This window comes from Scyliorhinus canicula, chromosome 3, assembly GCF_902713615.1.
Source record: "Scyliorhinus canicula chromosome 3, sScyCan1.1, whole genome shotgun sequence".
Taxonomy (NCBI): Eukaryota; Metazoa; Chordata; class Chondrichthyes; order Carcharhiniformes; family Scyliorhinidae; genus Scyliorhinus; species Scyliorhinus canicula.
Genome location: NC_052148.1, coordinates 124,466,682 through 124,487,252, shown reverse-complemented (window position 1 = coordinate 124,487,252; position 20,571 = coordinate 124,466,682). Strand labels below are relative to the sequence as shown.

Genomic DNA, 20,571 nt, shown 5'->3' with positions numbered 1-20,571 from the left:
GGCAGCACTGCTCAGCCCGATCCGCGACCTGCAGCAGCTGCGGGAAGAAAGGCCACTATGCTAGAGTGTGCCTCGGCAGAAGGGCCCCAGCCCTCAACACCCCAACAGTCCAAAAATATCGCCCCCAGCACCAGCAGGCCCGCGGGGTCCGAAACACTGTGGCCTACGCTCAGGCTCTGCCCCCTCCCGCCACGTGCGATCCATGGGGGCCGCCACCTTGGCAAACCTCCACCATGCAGCCGGCCACATGCGATTCATGGGGGCTGCCATCTTGGACGCCATCACCACCCTCCATTTGCGATCCACGGGCCCTAGCTGCATCCCCAGACTCAAACAGCTCATCGGAAGAGTACAACCTCCCCGGGAAGTCACCACATGGCCCGCAACTCAGTGCAATGTTCCTGCATCAAGCTCACCAGAACGCAGCGGCATCTACTCGACAAGACGCCCGATCGGAAGAATTCGACTCCCCCGGGCATCCACCACACGGCCCGCAACTCAACACGGTCACCCTCGACCAATCTCACCCCAAGCATCTGAGAAATTCGATGACGGAGGTCCAGATCAACGGGTACAACACGTCGTGCCTCTTCGACTCCGGGAGCACAGAGAGCTTCATACACCCAGAGCTGGTAAGATGCTGTTCCCTCCCTATTTATCCCGTCAACCAAACTATCGGCCTCGCTTCGGGCTCCCATTCCATCCAAATCCAAGGCCGCACTACAGCAACGCTAACGATTCGAGGCGCTAGCTATTCCAAATTTAAACTGTATGTCTTGCCCGACCTCTGCGCGCCACTCCTCTTAGGCTTGGATTTCCAATGTACCCTCAAGAGTCTCACCCTCAGCTTCGGCGGGCCCCTGCCCCCACTTACTATCTGCAGCCTCGCCACGCTGCGCATCGCCCCCCCTCCTCTCTTCGCCAACCTCACCCCGGATTGCAAACTGGTAGCCACCCGCAGCAGGCGGTACAGCCTGCAGGATAGGGTATTTATCAGAATGGAGGTCCGAAGGCTGCTCAGTGAGGGGATCATAGAGGCCAGCAACAGTCCCTGGAGAGCTCTGGTGGTGGTCGTCAAGACCGGGGAAAAATTCCGCATGGTCGTCGATTATAGCCAGATCATCAATCGCTTTACCCTCCTAGACGCGTATCCCCTCCCCAGAATTGCAGACATGGCAAACCAGATCGGCCAATATCGGGTATTTTACACGGTGGATCTGAAGTCTGCATACCACCAGCTCCCAATCCACCCGGAGCACCGCCACTACACGGCGTTCGAGGCCGATGGCCGCCTCTTCCATTTCCTCCGGGTTCGCTTCGGCGTCACTAACGGGGTTTCGGTGTTCCAACGAACAATGGACCGAATCTTATAAGGGGGATCTTATAGAAACATTTAAAATTATGAAGGGAATAGATAGGATAGATGCGGGCAGGTTGTTTCTACTGGCGGGTGACAGCAGAACCAGGGGGCATAGCCTCAAAATAAGGGGAAGTAGATTTAGGACTGAGTTTAGGAGGAACTTCTTCACCCAAAGGGTTGTGAATCTATGGAATTCCTTGCCCAGTGAAGCAGTTGAGGCTCCTTCATTACATGTTTTTAAGGTAAAGATAGATAGTTTTTTGAAGAATAAAGGGATTAAGGGTTATGGTGTTCGGGCCGGAAAGTGGAGCTGAGTCCACAAAAGATCAGCCATGATCTAATTGAATGGCGGAGCAGGCTCGAGGGGCCAGATGGCCTACTCCTGCTCCTAGTTCTTATGTTCTTATGTTCTTATGAATGGTAGACCAGTACGGGCTGTGGGCTACGTTTCCGTATCTGGATAATGTTACCATCTGCGGCCATGACCAGCAGAACCACGACGCCAACCTCCACCGTTTTCTCCAGACGGCCCAAAAATTAAACCTTACATATAACAAGGAGAAATGCATGTTCTGCACAAACAGACTAGCCATCCTCGGCTACATCGTGGAGAACGAACCCCCTCTTAGAACTCCCCCTCCCCCATGGCCCCAAGGCCCTCAAACGGTGCTTGGGGCTCTTTTCGTACTACGCCCAGTGGGTCCCCCAATATGCGGACAAAGCCTTGCCCACTCTTCAAGGCCACACTATTTCCCCTGTCTGCTGAGGCGCGCCAGGCCTTTGGCTGCATCAAGGACGACATCGCCAAGGCAGCCATGCGGGTGGTGGATGAATCCTTTTCAGGTTGAGAGCCACGCCTCAGAGGTAGCGCTAGCAGCCACTTTAAACCAAGCAGGGCGGCCCGTTGCATTTTTCTCCCATACCCTATCCGCTTCAGAACTCCGACACTCCTCAGTCGGGAAGGAAGCGCAAGCCATCATGGAGGGTATCCGACACTGGAGGCACTACCTCGCAGGTAGTAGGTTCACCCTCATTACCGACCAACGGTCAGCCGCATTCATGTTCGACAACTCGCAAAGGGGCAAAATTAAAAATGACAAAATTCTTCGGTGGAGGATTGAACTCTCCACCTACAATTACGATATCAAATATCGACCGGGGAAGCTCAACGAGCCCTCGGATGCCCTATCCCGCGGGACATAAGCCAGCGCGCAAATCGGCAGTCTAAAGGCCATCCACGATGACCTCTGCCACCCAGGGGTCACCCGGCTCGCCCACTGCATCAGAGACCGAAGCCTGTCTTTCTCCAACGAGGAGGTAAAAGCGGTCACCAGGGACTGCCTGATCTGTGCGGAGTGCAAACCGCACTTCTATAGACCAGACAGGACCCACCTGGTCAAGGCTTCTAGGCCCTTTGAACGCCTTGCGATCGATTTCAAAGGGCCACTCCCCTCCACTAAAAAAACATTTACTTCCTTAACATTATTGACGAGTTCTCCCGATTCCCCTTCGCCATCCCATCCCCCGATATGACCTCCCACACAGTCATTAGGGCCCTGCATAGTGTCTTCACCCTGTTCGGTTTCCCCAGCTACATGCACAGCGACCGGGGTGCGTCCTTTATGAGTGACGAGCTGCGTCAGTACCTGCTCGACAAGGGCATCGCCTCGAGCAGGACTACCAGTTACAACCCCAGGTGGAACGGACAGGTGGAGAGGGAGAACGCGACGGTCTGGAAGACCGTCCTACTGACCCTCAGGTCCAGGAAGCTCCAAGTTTCCCAATGGCAGGAAGTCCTCCCTGACGCGCTCCACGCAATTAGATCCCTCCTGTGTACAGCTACCAACCAAACCCCCCACGAGCGGCTCTTCATTTTTTACAGGGGCACTACCACAGGGGTCTTACTTCCGGCGTGGCTGAGGACACCAGGCCCGGTCCTCCTGAGGAAGCACGTCAGGGCGCACAAGACCGACCCCATTGTTGAAAAGGTGCGCCTGCTTCATTCCAACCCACAGTACGCATTTGTTGTGTTCCCAGACGGTCGCCAGGACACAGTATCCCTCCGGGGCCTGGCACCCGCTGGATCCAGCCCCCCATCTACCCCCACCGAGGAACTCCTTTCCCCGTTCCCTATGCGGCCGCCCCCTTGCGCCCCCGATTCTGCGAGCTCACCCCACCAGTCCCGAGCGCCAGCACCAGCCCGCCCCCCGCGCCCCCAGTCTCCATTCGACCAGGAGGTGTATGAGGCTCGGACAAGACTCGCCCTGGAGCTGGCAACCGTACCCAAGACCTCGACGCCCGCCCAGCCACCGCAAGAGGCTGCAACCCCGGTGCTCCGCAGATCAAAACGGACAATTCGTCCACCGGACAGACTAACTCTTTGAGCCATCACCCCCGCCGAACTTGATTTTTTTTAACAGGGGGTGAATGTGGTGAATGTGATTCACACTATATATAGTTGCCAATATCACTCCATGTATATATGTTCGTTATCTACCCATTGTAAGTGCAGTTGCACTATCCGACCACCGGGGGAGTCGCTCTGAGAGTACGCGAGAGTTTGTACTGGGCTCCTCCCTTGGCTCCGCCCAGGACTCCTCCCCCTGGGACTGATGTATAAAGATCAGTGCCTTAGAGCCAGCCTGCCAGTTCACCTGAAGTTCAACGACGAATAGGCTGGCTCTATTGTAAGTGTATTAAAGCCTCTGTTCAGATCCAACTACACGTGTTCGCTGAACTGATGGTTCCATCACTGGGTCAACTCCATGAGGGTCACCTTGGAGTCGAGAAATGCCAACGCAGAGCTCGGGAGGCGGTTTATTGGCCGGGCATTAACCAGGACTTTGCCAACACGGTCCTCGACTGCCCCACCTGTCAGAAGTTTCAACCGGCTCAACCCAAGGAAACACTGCAACAGCACAAGATCGTGACCTCTCCATGGTCCAAAGTAGGTGTAGACCTTTTCCAGGCCAAGGGGCGTGACTATGTCCTGGTCGACTACTTCTCCAGTTACCCTGAAGTGGTGAAACCGTCCGACCTCACGTTGAAGGCGGTAATCAAAGCATGCAAAGAAACGTTCGCCAGGCACTGGATACCGCTCACGGTAATGAGCGACAACGGTCCATGCTTTTACAGCCAGGAATGGTCTGATTTTGCACAGTCCTACAACTTCCGTCACGTTACCTCCAGTCTTCACTACCCGCAATAAAACGGGAAAGCCGAGAGTGGTTGCTGTCCAAAGCTGCAGAATCAGGCTCCGACTTCAACCTGGCGCTGCTGGCATACAGGGCAACCCCACTGTCCACTGGGTTGTCTCCAGCGCAGATGCTCATGAATTGCACTCTGAGGACCACAGTTCCGGCCATCCTTGTTCCAGACCTTGACGACCTCATGGTTTTACAAAAAATGCCGCAGTCCCGGGCCCAACAGAAGGCCACATATGATGCTCGTGCCACGGATCTACCTGAGCTGGCTCCAGCCGATCATGTTCATGTCCAGTTGCCTGAGGGCGGCTGGTCAGCCACAGCTGTTGTTGTCAAACAAGTTGCCCCAAGGTCTTTCCTTGTCCGCATGGCTGATGGCTCCCTGCTACGGTGCAACAGATGGGCACTGCAAAGAGTTCCACGCCCACCACCTGACCACGGTGCTCCGCCGGCCATCATACTTCCTCCGGACATACCCTGCCACGAGGCCACCGATTTGCCAGCGATCCTGCCGGCCCCCGCGACCACCGCGATGGCAGCGATCCCACCTATCCACGTGCAGGCGGCTCCTGATCCACCTCTGCGGCTATTGACAAGAATTCATCGCCCACCACAAAGACTGAATCTGTAGACGGAACTTTTGTAAATATTGTGACTGAATTCATCAATTTAACCTTTGTAAATATTGCTTCGTTTGCCATGTATCTGCACTATTGACACCTTCCCATGTATATACGTTTGTTCAAGCACCGTTTGTATATAGTCAGGCATATGTATATATCAGGGGTGGGCAAACTTTTCCGTGCAAGGGCCACATTCAGAAATTCACAATTTTAAAGGGCCGCATAGTATATTAAGTAAAATAATTAATATTTAAAATAGCCAAAATAAAAGGTTTTTAAAGGAAAAAAAGCAATTAATTTTTATTAATTAATATTTTAAAGTAGAAACTTTACATGAAACACATTTATTTGAAAAACAAAGTAACTCAGTTTAAAGAAAAAAAAGCAATTAATTTTTATTAATTAATATTTTAAAGTAGAAACTTCACATGAAACACATGTTGTGCCGAGCAATGATCACCCTACTCAAGTCAACGTATCCACCCTATACCAGTAACCCAACAGCCCCCCCCCCCCATCAACCTTAAAATTAAAAAATAAAATTTTTTAAAAAATTTTTTAAAATTTTTTTTATGACTTGATCTTGGTGGGCCGCATAAAGACCTTTGGCGGGCGGCATGCGGCCCACGGGCCGTAGTTTGCCCACCCCTGGTATATATAATATACGTATACATACCTCAGTATTTATTTCGCTAAACAAAAAGGGGGGGAAGATGTCATAATATCCACTCATGTATATAATGAGATGCAGACAGGCAGTGATTGACACATAGGATGACCAGTAAGCATACAACACAGTTCAGCCAATCACCAGACAGGACACTACCACTATAAAGCCAGAGGGCACTAGGTTTCCCGCTCTCTCGGGACCCATCTACTGAGACAGTCGGAGTCCACGAGCTAGCCAGTGCAAACACCATGCGGTAGCCAGTAAGTCTGGTCAGACTACTACAAGGTCACCAGTCAGATCAGTATAGTGTCGGCCCACAGCTGAATATGTATCGCAGTTCTACAGTTGAATATTCTTACCAACATACGCACTCTGAACAGGTGCGAACAACAATGAATTGCATTTACAAGACAAGCTTTGTTACATAATTACAGTATCATTTTACAATCTTATAAATCTTATAATCTGGCTTTAATGTGACTTGGATTTATTGTCACGTGTTTCGAGGTACAGTAAAGTATTGTTCTGCGCACAGTTCAGACAAATCGTTTCATACATGAAAAACATAGGGCATACATAAATACACAATGTAAATACATAGACACAGACATCGGAAGAAGCATACGGAGCGTAGTACCACCCATTAGAGAAGATGTGTGGAGAGATCAGTTCAGCCCATAAGAGGGTCATTCAGAACTCTGGTAACAGCTGGGAAGAAGCTGTTTTTGAAACTGTTAGTTCGTGTTCTCTGACTATTATATCTCCCACCCGATGGAAGAGGTTGGAAGAGAGAATAACCTGGGAGGGGTTCTTTGGTTATACTTTCCCAAGGCAACGTGAGGTGTAGACAGAATCAATGGATGGGAGGCAGATTCGCATAATCGACTGGGCTCTGTTCATGACTCTCTGTAGTTTCTTATGGTCTTGGGCAGAGCAGTTGCCATACCAGGCTGTGACGCAGCCAGATAGGGTTTTCTATGGTGCATCTATAAATATTGGCCAAGAGTTAATATGGACGTGCCGAATTTCCTTAGTTTCCTGAGGAAGTATCGGCACTGTTGTGCTTTCTTGGTCATTGGATTGACATGGATGGACCAGGACAGATTGTTGGTGTAGGAATTTGAAGCTGTCAACCATCGCCACCTCGGCACCATTCATGCAGACGGGGGCGTGGATGACACTTCACTTCCTGAAATCAATGACCAGCTCCTTAGCTTTGATGCCGTTGAGGGTGAGATTGTTGTTGTTACACCACGCCATGAGGTTCTCTAACTCCCTCCTGTATTCTGGCTCATTGGTGTTCGAGATTCGACCCACTATGGTTGTGCCATCAGCCAAATTGTAGTTGGAGTTGGAGCCAAATTTTGCCACGCAGTCGTGTGTGTACAAGGAGTATAGTATGCGGCTAAGTACGCAGCCTTGCGGGGCCTCTGTATTGAGGACTATCATAGCGGAGGTGTTGTTGTTTATCCTTATTGATTGTGGTCTATGGGTCAGGAAGTCCAGGATCCAGTTGCAGAAGTCCTAGGTTTTGGAGCTTTAAGATGTTGCTGCCCCTTGTTCTTAAACTTTCAACAGAACGTCTGCAATCAAATTATTTTGACTCTCATTATGAACAATTTTCAGTGTAATTGCTGCAGCATCAGACTCCACGCCAACAGCCTTTCAGTCTTGGTTTCACATTTTTCTCAGAACACCAGGCTTGTGGTTTGTATAATCTAGCACCTGGGTTTTGCACACTTCACGTTGCTTTTAAAACTTCTGTTGGACTTTTTCAGTCAGAACCCTGGATTAGCATTCATGAGGGATCCAAAGGTTTTACCATTTGTTTGGTCAGGTGGTAAACTTTCGTCAAGAACAACGGGCGGAATTCTCCGACCCCCCGGGAATCGGCGGGGGCGGGAATTGCGCCGTGCAGGTCGGCTGGCCCCCGCGGCGATTCTCCGGCCCGCAATGGGCCGAAGTCCCGCCGCTGTCAGGCCTCTCCCACCGACATGGTTTAAACCACTTCTGGTGCCGGCAGGAGCAGGCGGCGGGAGCGGGTCCCGGGGTACTGGGGGCGATCTGACCCCGGGGGGGTGCCCCCGGTGGCCTGGCCTGCGATCGGGGCCCACCGATCGGCGGGCGGACCTGTGCTGTGGGAGCACTCCTTTTCTACCGCTACCGCCACGGCCTCCACCATGGCGGAGGTGGAAGAGACCCCCCCTACCGTGCATGCGCCGGTGTGACGTCAGCGGCCGCTGACACTCCTGTGCATGCGTGGACTCACGCCGACTGGCGAAGGCCTTTCGACCAGCCGTGGCGCCGGTCAGCGGGGCGCCAACCGCTCCGGCGTGGGCCTGGCCACTAAAGGTGTGGAGAATTCCTTGCCACTCCGTTACGCCGGGACCCCCCGCCCCGCCGGGTAGGGGAGAATCCCGGCCAACATTGCTGGTTGTCAGAAAACCATATGACTTCTGGATACTGGTGGCTATTAATTGGGATTTGAGGAGAAATCCCATGACATATTGCTTCTCGCCCTCTGCATTCAGCAATTTCCTTTGTTCTTCCTGAAAGCCAGACAGTAAGTTGTCATCAGGATTTTCACTTTTTACAACAAACTCGGAACCACTATGTTCAGTTTTTAACTCCTGATCTCCATTTTCTTCCCTGCATGTCTTTTAATGTCCAAGTCTTTGAAAAATATTACAATCAGCCAAACACAGAATCATCCTTCATGACAATAGAATTCGCCTGTTCATGTTTAATTTCAGGATACTTTCTAACTTCAATTTCTTTGCATGATTTAACTCTTTAGTTTTCTTTTCCAGGCAATGCAGATTTAACACAGCTTTAATTTGTGTAGGCAGTTCATTCTTCTGCCGATGCATTAAGAATTTCATTCCGGTTATGCCAATGTTCGGCTTAGAAAGCTTCATATTCCTTTTTATTTAATTGATAAATGTTCTGAATTTGTTTCTCGTACTCCCAATGCAGTACAGCTGTGTTTAACTCCACTATATCAAAAGCGATTACTTTTTCATTTTGAGGTCTTAAAGAACATGTATGCTCCCTCACAATGCTATATTGTCAGCTGGATTCAGCTTTTCCGCTCTCTTTCATCATTAATTTTGAATACGGTTGCTTTGTCTCATCTTGTTCACGCTTTTCCTGCTTATAAAATTCAAGCAGCTTTAATTTGTCTCTTACTTCCATTGACATTTACTTTTCAGCCTTATGTTCCAAGGTCAATTTTGAAATAGCAAGCTTCGTTTCTGAACACAGTTTTATTAAAAACCTTGGGGGAGATTCTCTGTTAGCCGAAATCGAGGCATGCAATCGGACAGAGAATAGATCCCGATGCCAAAATTGCGATGCTCCATCACCTCACAAACGGCGTCAATGCGATGCATGCCTCATGTATTCTAATCACCGTTTGCATATCATTTGGAGCCTCACGGTAGCATGGTGGTTAGCATCAATGCTTCACAGCTCCAGGGTCCCAGGTTCGGTTCCCGGCTGGGTCACTGTCTGTGTGGAGTCTGCACGTCCTCCTCGTGTGTGCGTGGGTTTCCTCCCACAGTCCAAAGATGTGCGGGTTAGGTGGATTGGCCATGCTAAATTGCCCGTAGTGTAAGGTTAATGGAGGGATTGTTGGGTTACGGGTATACGGGTTACGTGGGTTTAAGTAGGGTGATCATTGCTCGGCACAACATCGAGGGCCGAAGGGCCTGTTCTGTGCTGTACTGTTCTAAAAAAAAAAAAAAAATTAGTGGGCCCACCCATGATTCTCCACCTCCAATGGCCGAGTTTCTGACGGCGTAGCCCACGTGTGCTCTCAACAATCGTTAACCTGGCGTGGTGACTGCTGAGAGAAAGATGGTCAGTGTCCAGCACCGCCATACTTCGCTGATCGTCATGCCACTGGCCGGTAGGCTCCTGTCAAGGCCGGGGAGAGTAGTGGGGGGTAGCTTGCCGCTTGTCATAATATACACACAGGTATATGATGGTGTACAGACAGACATTGATGGACACACAGGGTGACCAATGAACACACAGAACACAACAGCCAATCCCCAGACAGGACACGGCCACTATAAAGCCAGAGGGCACTAGTTTTCCTGCTCTCTGGGGGATGCAGCCTCTGAGACAGCCAGAGCCTGTGAGCAACAACACGAACATCCACCATGTGGTAGTAAGATCGTCTGGTCAGGTTAGCCTCAGGTCTCCAGTCAACTCAGCATAGTGTCAACCCACAGTCTAAGTATGTTCAACAGTTGGTAGTTCAATAAAATAGAGTTGCATTTCTCCAAGTGTTTTCATAGAATTTACAGTGCAGAAGGAGGCCATCGAGTCTGCACCGGCTCTTGGAAAGAGCACCCTACCCAAGGTCAACACCTCCCCCTATCCCAATAACCCAGTAACCCCACCCAACACTAAGGGCAATTTTGGACACTAAGGACAATTTATCATGGCCAATCCACCTAACCTGCACATCTTTGGACTGTGGGAGGAAACCGGATCACCTGGAGGAAACCCACGCACACACGAGGAGGATGTGCAGACTCCGCACAGACAGTGACCCAAGCCGGAATCGAACCTGGGACCCTGGAGCTGTGAAGCCATTGTGCTATCCACAATGCTACCGTGCTGCCCCTTGTTGGAAGCCTGTCTCTCTCACTGCTATGGTAAACGCAGTCCTCGCAGACCCAGCATACCCAACACATCACCGCTGACAGTCTGCTTTAAACCTAGTGCCCCCTGGATGCCCTCCGGCCCCAGCCGACCCATTAGTTGTATGGGCGCTCCAGCACAATTTGTCCCATCTTTTCAGCTTTGATAAATCTGTGTCTGGGGTGTGTAATTTATGCGCGGCTGAAGCTTGTCAACCCTGCAAGTGTCCATCATGGACCCGGTGAATCCCGCACCGTTTGTCATGGGATTCGATGGTGTTCCATGTGGTGCAGGTGCTGGCCCCTCACTGGTAGCGGAATCGGTGCCGGTGCCGATTTTCCTGTCGTAGAAGTCCACGGATTCTCTGCTGGTGTCAACACTTAGTCGCAGAAACGGACAATCCGGCCTATTATTTCTAACAGCAGGTTTACGGAACGTCGGGTGCTCTTTCATGTCACCCTCAATGGGCTTTCCCCAAACCAATATAGCAATATCTTATCCCCAGACAAGTTATTTCCTAATGAGAAACCTACGCTGTCAATCGGCAAATTAGAAATAACACCGACAATTACAGGACCGCTAACTAAGACACGTATTAAATTAACTTTATATAGAGGCTGGGTAAATAGCTCCATCGATTCCCAGAACTAATAACTTAGTTTGGGGGGGGGGAAGGTCAAGTCATTGGCTATCATCCACGACTGCGTCACCCCTGTATCACTAAGGATAATAATTGAGTTATCTGCCTCAGTGAACAAAAGCTGGATAATTTTGTCCTCAAATAGAAAACACCTATAATTTCCTGCACTCTCATTCACTGTATCAGAAAGCCGGACTTGATGACGTGACAAGGCCATTGAGGCCTCTCGCAATATTTGCAACACTTGAAACTCATGAGATTTCGTTGAATCCCAGGCCGTGCCTGGGAGACATCGCAGGGCGCTGTTTAGTACTGGTCCACAAATGGCACCAGGATACCAGCCTGCCCAGAGCCCGATACCGGGGGTCTCTAGTGGCTTGGGAGACTTACCTAGGTGCTGTTACACCTGGTCCACGTTTCTGTGGACCACTACTAAACAGCGCCCTGCGGTGTCTCCCAGGTACGCCCTGGGATTCAACAAAATCTCACGAGTTTCGAGTGTTGCAAATATTACGAGAGGCCTCGCCCGTGATGTTCTTGCGGTGGGTAAGTTGGGAGAATCCAGCCCATAATCACCATTAAATACTCCACCATGTCACCATAACATTCATACTATGTCATTTGACAATTTATTTTGATCGTCCTACCTAGCTATGACCATTGTCCAGTTGTACATTACAGGCATTGTAATTATCAGGAGCCAGTTGTAGTACAAGTTCCCTGCTGGGTCAAGAATGGGAATCATCTTCTCGAACCTGAACACAAAGTGTACAGAACAGAAATAAAAACAATCTCTTTAACATAATATGCATGAACATACCTGACCATATAAAAAAGATGTGATTTGAAAGAGGAAAGTTGCATTGAACATAATATTTCCTCAAAATAATACATTTTCATGGCAGCACTCTCAAGTGACAACTGTCCAACATCTCCAACATTTGTCAACCATAGGCATCAAAATGAATGGACAGTTCATACTGTCAGATTGCTTCAATATCCTCTGTTTGCAATGGAAGTGAGAATCTTAATTACCTGGAAATCTCCAAAATTACTATTTCAGTGAAAATATATTCATGACAGATCAAATCCGTGGGCCTGAAATGTTAGATTGGCAGGACTTGGCCAACTCTGGTTGACGCTCTGATATTTTACACTCAAATGAGCATTGATTGGCAGTAGGAGGGACCTCGCCCTCTCACTCATGTGGAGGCCCCACCTTGGAGAGCTACTGATCAACCTGATTGGCCAGCAGTTATCCAGTCACTGCAGCAACAGTGCTGTGCTGGCCGGACAAAGAACTTCACCAGAAGGCCTGAGACCAAGTCCAGAATGCAAGAAAAGCTTAAATGTCAGGGTCCCAGGCCAGGTCGCGTAGGGAGGACCTAGGGGTATGTGAGGGGGGATGGGTGTTCCGTGTGGGAGGGAGGTCTGGAGGTCACTGTGTTCAGGTGGGGGAACCCCCAGTCAGAAAGGGACTTCTGATGGAGGCAGACCTTCCCGCCCAGGATCTAACCTGGATTATTTCTGGCCTTGCTCCATGGATCTTCAATTCGCTCGCCAGCCTCAATATTGAGGCTGGGTGGGAAATGGTCCTTAATTAACCATTAATTGGACACTCTTAAGGGTCTCAATAGGGGCAAGTGTAACTTCCCATCTGAGGGCTTGCCTGCCCTAGCGTAAAAATCACTGCGAGGGCTGGGAGGGTGGGCTTGCCCCTGCAATTTCACGCTCTGTCTAAAACACGTCAGGCGTTGGGTTGGGGAGGAGTGTGAAATTCTGGCCATGGTTTTCTTTTATGGGAGTTGGTAAAAGTTGTCAGTAAATTATGCTTTACTGTTACTATAATAATCAGTTAAAAAAATTATTTTGAGTGAGTAAGGGCAGCACAGTGGCGCAGTGGTTAGCACTGCAGCCTCACGGTGCCGACGTCTCAGGTTCGATCCCGGCTCTGGGTCACTGTCCGTGTGGAGTTTGAACATTCTCCCCGTGTTTGCGTGGGTTTTGCGCCCACAACCCAAAGATGTGCAGGCTAGGTGCATTGGCTACGCTAAATGGCCCCTTAAGTGTAAAAAATGAATTGGGTACTCTAAATTTATTTTAAAAATAGAAATATATGAGTAGTTATGATAACCCTTAACAAGACATAATAGAGATTACATTTTTGCTTGTTCATGCATTGATCCTAAAAGAATAACAGAAAAGGAATAATAAGGAAAGGTCAGAAAATCAAAAAATATAACAGCAAGGAGAAGCATGGGAAATTCATGCTAAATTATAAATGTACATGGGGAGCTTAATTTGTTTTTAAAAATCGTGCAGGCACAAGTGGAAAATGCAAAGTTTAATTATTCCAATACAACAGCATTGCAGCCAAATGGTGAAGCGAATGTTAGAAACTCCTGATGCAGTTCCTCCCAAATTAGGTTGGCCAATGAGAAAGGTGTCCCATTAGAGGCCCAAAGCAGGCCTGGAGTCAGGAGCAGGCAAGATACTAGACTGGATTTTCACTATCAAGGTGGGAAGCTCAAGCTGGGAAATGTTCTGATTGGTAAACCCACCAAACGGCCTGTCACATGTAATTTTCACTTCAGAAAGGCAGTGGCCGGGTCCAGTCAGGCCCACCAATCCCAGAAGCAGATTGGTGGTGGCCAGGGTGGGTGGGCGAGTGTTGATTTGGGCTAGTTAGAAAGCCCTCATTGTCCCCATTGTTCTAAATGCTGTTAGGTCCTCTAGACTACAGTCTTCAAACCCCCTCATTCTCAACCAATCTATATTCCCCATCCCTGCAATCCAACCACATTGACAGTGGGGATTTAGAGATTGTAATGATATTGAGGGCAGGATTTACCGGCTGTTTATGCCGGTGGGAAATTACGCTACCACACATGTGTACGGGTTTCCTGGCGGCGAGGGGCGTTGTAAGCTGGAAATCGCGTTGACAGCAGCGAGACCAGTAGATCCCGCTGGCGCACCGCCTCCCCCGCCAAAAATCATGCACTGGACTGGTCGGTGAATCCTGTCCTGAATGTCACGAGGAGATGGTTAACTTTTCTCTTGCTGCAGATGGTCATTTTCATGTTTAAATGGTTAGGGATTTAATTAACTTCGGATCCTGGCACTTGAACTGACACCCTTCAAGAGCATTTACTTCATAAATGTGTGACTGCAGTCACAAACAATACAGGTTAAGGCATTTGGAACTGCAAAAATGGAGTCATTTGAATTCAGCACTAGTTTCAAACGGTCCTACTGAGTTTGAGTTTGAGTTTCCCACCTGTGTGATTCATGCCCACCTCCTTTCCCTGCTGCTAGAAACGGGATCTGTTGGAAATGGAGTCAAGTTTCCGCATCTGGGTCCCATCTGCCATCTTTAAAGGACTCTGACATTGCCCCAACGCCACCTAAATCTGGCCCCTAGCCTCTGATGTTGATATTTCTGCCTTATCAAGCCATTTGCTGCCGAGGAGCTCAGTCAGTACTTGGAAACCTGAAAGGCCCACCACTAGCCAAAGCTGTGGTGCCGTGAGCCAGGTTGGCTCACGGATGTCTCCCTGTGCACCCTCCCCCAGACTCTCTGGGAGCATCAGAAGATTCTCCTCCAGTGAGATGGCAAGAGACAAGGTCCCCAATTTGCCAAGAAGGCAGAGATGGAAATGGTGGTCATGGTCAGCAGCCGTGCGGTCATACACAGGTTCTGACTACATAAGCAGAAGAGATTAAATTCTTTTTTACATACTGTAAGAGTGAGTAAGGAAGACACCTGCTAATTGGAGCAACATCTATGGGAGGCTATACGTTTGATAGTGCTGGAAGGTATCTGTCTGATGTGTCAAAGTTTGGTACACTAATGGATGTAGTGCCAAATGCAGTCCTGACACACGGTTGGGGTGTGTAAAATGATAGGGACAGATAGAGGGGAACCAATGGTGCCATGCACATTTCATAAATATTATTCTTAAGTGTCAAAGGTTATTGGGTACAGGAAGAATGGGGATTTGAAGCCACAATCAGCCATGATCTTATTGAATGACGGAGCGGACCCAAGGGCCTGAATGGCCTTCCCCTGCTCCTAATTCATCTGGTGCTATGTATGTATGTGACTGCATCTTCTCCATCCCTCTGCCAGTCCCACGAGTGCCTCAGGATCCTGCAGCGATGGTGGAGGCTCCTGTCACTGTGCAGGAGTCCCGCCCACTGTCTGGACCCTCATGCCCTCGAGTAATCAGAGATCGACCGACAGAGGCATCCACACCAACGGGTATCAGAGCCAGCAGCCTGCTTTCAGCACAACCCCAGAAATAGGGACTACCAAGGTTCAGCAGTCAGAAATAAAAATGAGAAAATATTCATTAGCACTAAAAGGCCACCACAGGTGATATATATTTGTGTAACATGAGTGTACTGTTGAGTAAGTACACTTTTTTGAATTGGTGCTTCCCTCTAGATGTGTTGGTGTCATATAGGCCTGCAACTAACTGAAATTCCCTCCCTGAATGTTTGAATGATTATGATGGGAAAGCGGTAGGGCACCAGAGGATGCAATGAGGTGTTGGTTAATGCTCTTGCTTGCCTCAGTAGGGATTTTCCATGAGGTCTGTGGCACCCTATTGGAAATTTCTCTGGATCAGTGCTTCCCTGGTACCCATTGCTCCAAGAGACCTTTGCCTTGCCAGCTCCTCCAAATGGGCCTGTGGCTCTTCAGGTTCATCATCAGAATTGGTATTGGACTCCTGCTTTGATGTTTCACAGTGTTCTTCCAAGTTATCTTCCTTAAAATTCTCACCCCGAGGAACAACAACAATTATGGACACTCAAACTGGTGAATACTGCAGAGAACCTGCAGACCAGTCCAGATACCAAAGTTCGTCTTTAGCAGATCATCCCATCATCCTTTTGGTGGTGGCCCCTGCCATGGTTGGCTTTCCTCAGCAGGGGTTTGAGAATGTCTCATTGGCGTCATCAGCCAAATCTTGAATGGATATCCTATATCCTCCACTGCCATCCAGTCTTGCGGAGGCTAGGGTGGAGGTGGTGGTGTGGGTAAAAAGCCTTGGCACCTGAGAATTCTAGAATATGTAGGAATCTTGACAACTTTCAGAATTCCGTCACAAATCTTGAAAGTCTGTTTCTGATAATTCACATGAGCTGTACATTAAGTAGGTGATAGCCCTTCCATTTCACAAAAGCCCTGAGATGCCCCAAAGGTGCCTTTATTGCCACATATACAATCAATAGTGCCATATTTGGAAAGCCAGGGATTATCCCAAAGCGTCTTGCTCACTTGCTTGGCTCTCCCAGTAAACATGATGAAGATCTCTTCCCTCCGAATAATGCATCGGTCACAAGTTTTATACATTGGCAGGCAACAGATTATAACACACCATAGAGATTCGCCGTATGACCCTGGAATGACCCAGAAGTGTAAAGGTTCAGGATTAGCGGTCACTTTTAAAGCAATATGTATCAGGTGTCCCCCACAGCATTTTGAGGCAATATCTGCGCCAACCACTTTGCAAAAGAAAACGTCTGCCACCCTTAAAAGGCAATGCCTTCTTCTAAATTGTGCCTAGCATCAGTGCTCAGGAGATAAGTCTAACTCATTCTTGTTTCTCTAATGCTTTTCTGCTTTAAATGAGTTGATGTTTCAACTTACAGTAGTTCTTAAGTTTGCTTACTGATTTTGTGATTGTGAGATTTAAAGGGATGCCTTATTGTAAAAAACTACACTATTAAGTATTTTGGTAATGAATCACCATTGCTTTTCTTGCAGTGTCTGTCTTAAGTTCTATGAAAAACAGGTGGTTGCTATGAACTATGTTTCCATATCCATACAAATACTGCCAAACTCTAATGAGCTAAAAGGTAAACACACTTACTTTTCCAAAATTTCCTTTACATCATCTTTGATGTCATCTTTCTTCTCATCTTTCTTCTCATCTTTCTTCTCGTCGTTTTTTTCATCTTTCTTCTCATCCTTATCTTTTTCTCCTGCCTTTTCTTTATTCTTGTCTTTATCTTTTTTCTTATCTTTATCCTTTTTCTTTTCTCCTTTTTTGCCATCAGATTTACTGTAAAACAGGTTGAAATTAAGCACTTGTATAGGAAGGAGAGAAATAAAGGTTGTTTAAATAAATAAAAAAGTAATGAGTTATTTTCCACTTACCCCTTTTTTTCTTTTTTGCTCTTTTTTTCTTTATTTTTTTCTTTCTCGCTAAGAAAGAAGATGTTTTTATCATTCATCTTGTCATAATCTCATTTCAAATTATATCAAAAGTTTATCTGTGCCCAAATTCACAAAACTGCAATGTTTCTCATCAAGTTTATAAGAAAAACTTACATTTATACAGGCTCTTTCATGATTTCATGACATTTCTAAGCATTTTACAACCAATTATGTATTTCTGGGCTGTAGTCGCAATTGAAATGTCAATTTGTGTACAGCTAGCTCCCACAGTAAGTAATGAAAATTACCAGAGGGATAATTATTGGTCATAGCACCAGAAGAAAATTTCCTACTCTTCGGAAATAGTGCCGTAGGATCGGCGGCACGGTGGTTAGCACTGCTGCCTCACAATGCCAGGTGACTGTGGAGTTTGCACATTCTCCCTGTATCTGCATAGGTTTCCTACGGGTGCGTTTCCTCCCGCAGTCCAAAGGTGTGCAGGGTAGGTGGATTGTCCATGCTAAATTGTCCCTTAGAGTCCAAAGGTAAGGGAGAGTTGTGGGGTTGCAGGAATTATTTTTTCTTTATTCATTCACTGGTTAGGCCAGCATTTACTGCTCATCCCTGAGGGCATTATCAGCCACATTGCTGTGGGTCTGGAGTCACATGTAGGCCTAAAGGATATTAGTGAACCAGATGGGTTTTTACGACAATTGGCAATGGTTTTATGGTCATCATTAGACGTTTACTTCCAGATTTTTATTGAATTCAAATTCCCCCAACTGCCCTGGCGGGATTTGAACCCAGGTCCCCAGAGCATTACCCTGAATCTCTGGATTAATAGTTCAAGGACAGTACCGCTACGCCAACTCCTCCCCAGGGGTAGGAAGCGGGCCTAGGTAGTATGCTCTTTCAGAGGGTCGGTGCAGACCCGATGGGCCAAATGGCCTCCTTCTTCACTGTAGGGATTCTATGTCAAGTTACAATGTACATCGATGATAAGTTACTTCTATGATCTTGCATGTATGTGAGAGAGCAGACAGGGTTTTTAAAAAAAATAAATTTAGAGTACCCAATTATTTTTTCCAATTAAGTGTCAATTTAACGTGGCCAATCCACCTACCCTGCACATCTTTGGGTTGTGGGGGCGAAACCCACGCAGGCATGGGGAGAATGTGCAAACTCCACACGGACAGTGACCCAGGGCCGGGATTCGAACCCGGGTCCTCAGCGCCGTAGGCAGCAATGCTAACCACTGTGCCACCATGCTACCCTAGACAGGGTTAATATATTATCCAAAAGAACTCTGATAATGCTGCCCTCGCTCAGTACTGAACCAAAGTTTTGGTATAGGTTACATACTGAAGTACCTGAAGTGAAGTTTGGGTTCAAAACCTTTCATCTCAGAGACAAGAGAGCCAAATCTGACATTCATGTATTTTCGTAAATTGTATTAAATGCACAATGGCAAACTGTTATTCTGTTTTAGAAATCTAACTTTATACTTACTCATCATTGTTATTGCTGTTGTTAATGTTATATATCTGCATGTCATCAGCAAGGGTCTGGTTCCTAAGCAACAGCATAATGGTTAGAAATAAAGTTAATTTAAAACAAACTTTACAATTCGGTAATGGAGAACATTCTCTTGAGCATGTTGATCTGAAACAACCTAATCTGTATGTATGAATATTGGCTAGCCCACAACAAGATAATTTGAAGCGAGTGATTATGTTATGAAATTAAGTTTTGGATGGCAGAGATCATACTTTGGTAAGATTGACTGTGACCCTTAACTTTCTGTGCTGTTGCTCAATGAAATTCAGGACAAATTGGATTCCCAATAGACAAATGTAAAATATTGTGGACGCTGGAAATCTGAAATAAATCCAATTAGGCGGGATTCTCTGGGAATCGGCAGGGCGGGCAGAAATGGTGTGGCTGCTGACGTCATCCCTGCGCATGCGCGGGGGGGTTTCACCTGCGGCCGGCCATCGCAGATTTACACGGCCAGCGCGGTGGAATAGAGTGCCCCCACACCAGAGGTCTGCCCGCAGATCGGTGGGTCCCGATCGTGGGTCAGGCCACCGTGGGGCACCCCTCGGATTGCCCTGCGCCCCCCTGAGGACCCCGGAGCCCGCCCGCGCCGCCAGGTCTCGCCAGTAAGGGACCTACTCCAATTTGCACCGGCGGGACCTGCATAGAACAGTCGGGACTTCGACCCATCGCGGCTGTAGAATTGCTGGTGGGGAGCTCGCCGACCGGCACGATTCCCGCCCTCGCCAAATCTCTGACGCCGGAGAAGTCGGCAGCCGGCGGGGGCGGGATTCACGCCATCCCCCGGTGATTCTCCGACCCGGCGGGGGGTCGGAGGATCCCGCCCAGGGTGTATTTATGATGCTCTTGGTCTGGGAATGACCATCCACAGCATCAAGAGCTCATGAAACTGTATGGGCTGAATTTTATGTGCCACCCATGAGCAGGAAAACGGGTGGTAGACAGGTAAATTAAGGCATCATGTCATCAGGGGTGTCCACATCGCTGGCCCACATACTCAAGCCCACCACCATTTTGCAGGAGGTGGGTGAGGCGTCACGTGGGCTGCCGACTCATGGCCCATCTGAGATTTTTAAGTGGACAATTAATTCCCAATAAAGGGCCTCATCCCTCTGACGTTCCAATTTAATGGGTGGAGAGAGAGGTCTGCGTCCAGCATGTAGCCTCCTGCAATATTGGCACTGGCCACCAAGCCTGGTGTGATGCAAGGCCGACAGCCTCTCCGATTGGCCAGCAGGTATTTCTGGTGGGATTTCCCCCTGGAACAGGATAGAAGTCCTGCCTTACACTGATTAAAGGACCAGCATCCAAAGATTTAAAGTGGGTCAAGCTGGCCAAACAAAGGCGAGCTCATCTCTGACATTTACACTGGGCATATAATCCAGCCCCACGTAACAGCAGAGAGTACAACAGCAGGTGTGATTGAATGTCAGAGACAGGTGATGCCCAAATAAGAAGTGAGTACCATACATAGAAAATGTAATACTTTACAGAGGTTCAGCTATTCTATTAGTGTGACACATACTATTATAAAAGAGTAATACACTTCCTCAGTGGCCATTATATAAAGCTAGTGGTTTTATTCAGCACAGAATTTATCTTAAAAATTAAATACATTTAGACAAACAGTCAGATGTACATATTGATTGCCAGACTGATAATGTATTCAACTGAAAAATCATGTAGTTAGTTATTTAGA

The 20,571-nt window shown here is 48.2% G+C and overlaps 1 protein-coding gene across 2 annotated transcripts in view; it reads right to left on the bottom strand.

Moving 5' to 3' along the window:
- The window catches only part of cnga1b (cyclic nucleotide gated channel subunit alpha 1b), a 99,124-nt gene that overhangs the window by 34,405 nt on the left and 44,148 nt on the right, over nucleotides 1-20,571 (bottom strand). For both annotated transcript variants that reach the window (XM_038791244.1, XM_038791245.1), the window contains exons 3-6: nucleotides 18,825-18,887; nucleotides 17,316-17,363; nucleotides 17,029-17,220; nucleotides 11,797-11,904 (exon numbers count right to left, since the gene is read on the bottom strand). In XM_038791244.1, coding sequence (XP_038647172.1) covers nucleotides 11,797-11,904; nucleotides 17,029-17,220; nucleotides 17,316-17,363; nucleotides 18,825-18,887 — 411 coding nt within the window. The remainder of the gene's footprint in view (nucleotides 1-11,796; nucleotides 11,905-17,028; nucleotides 17,221-17,315; nucleotides 17,364-18,824; nucleotides 18,888-20,571) is intronic.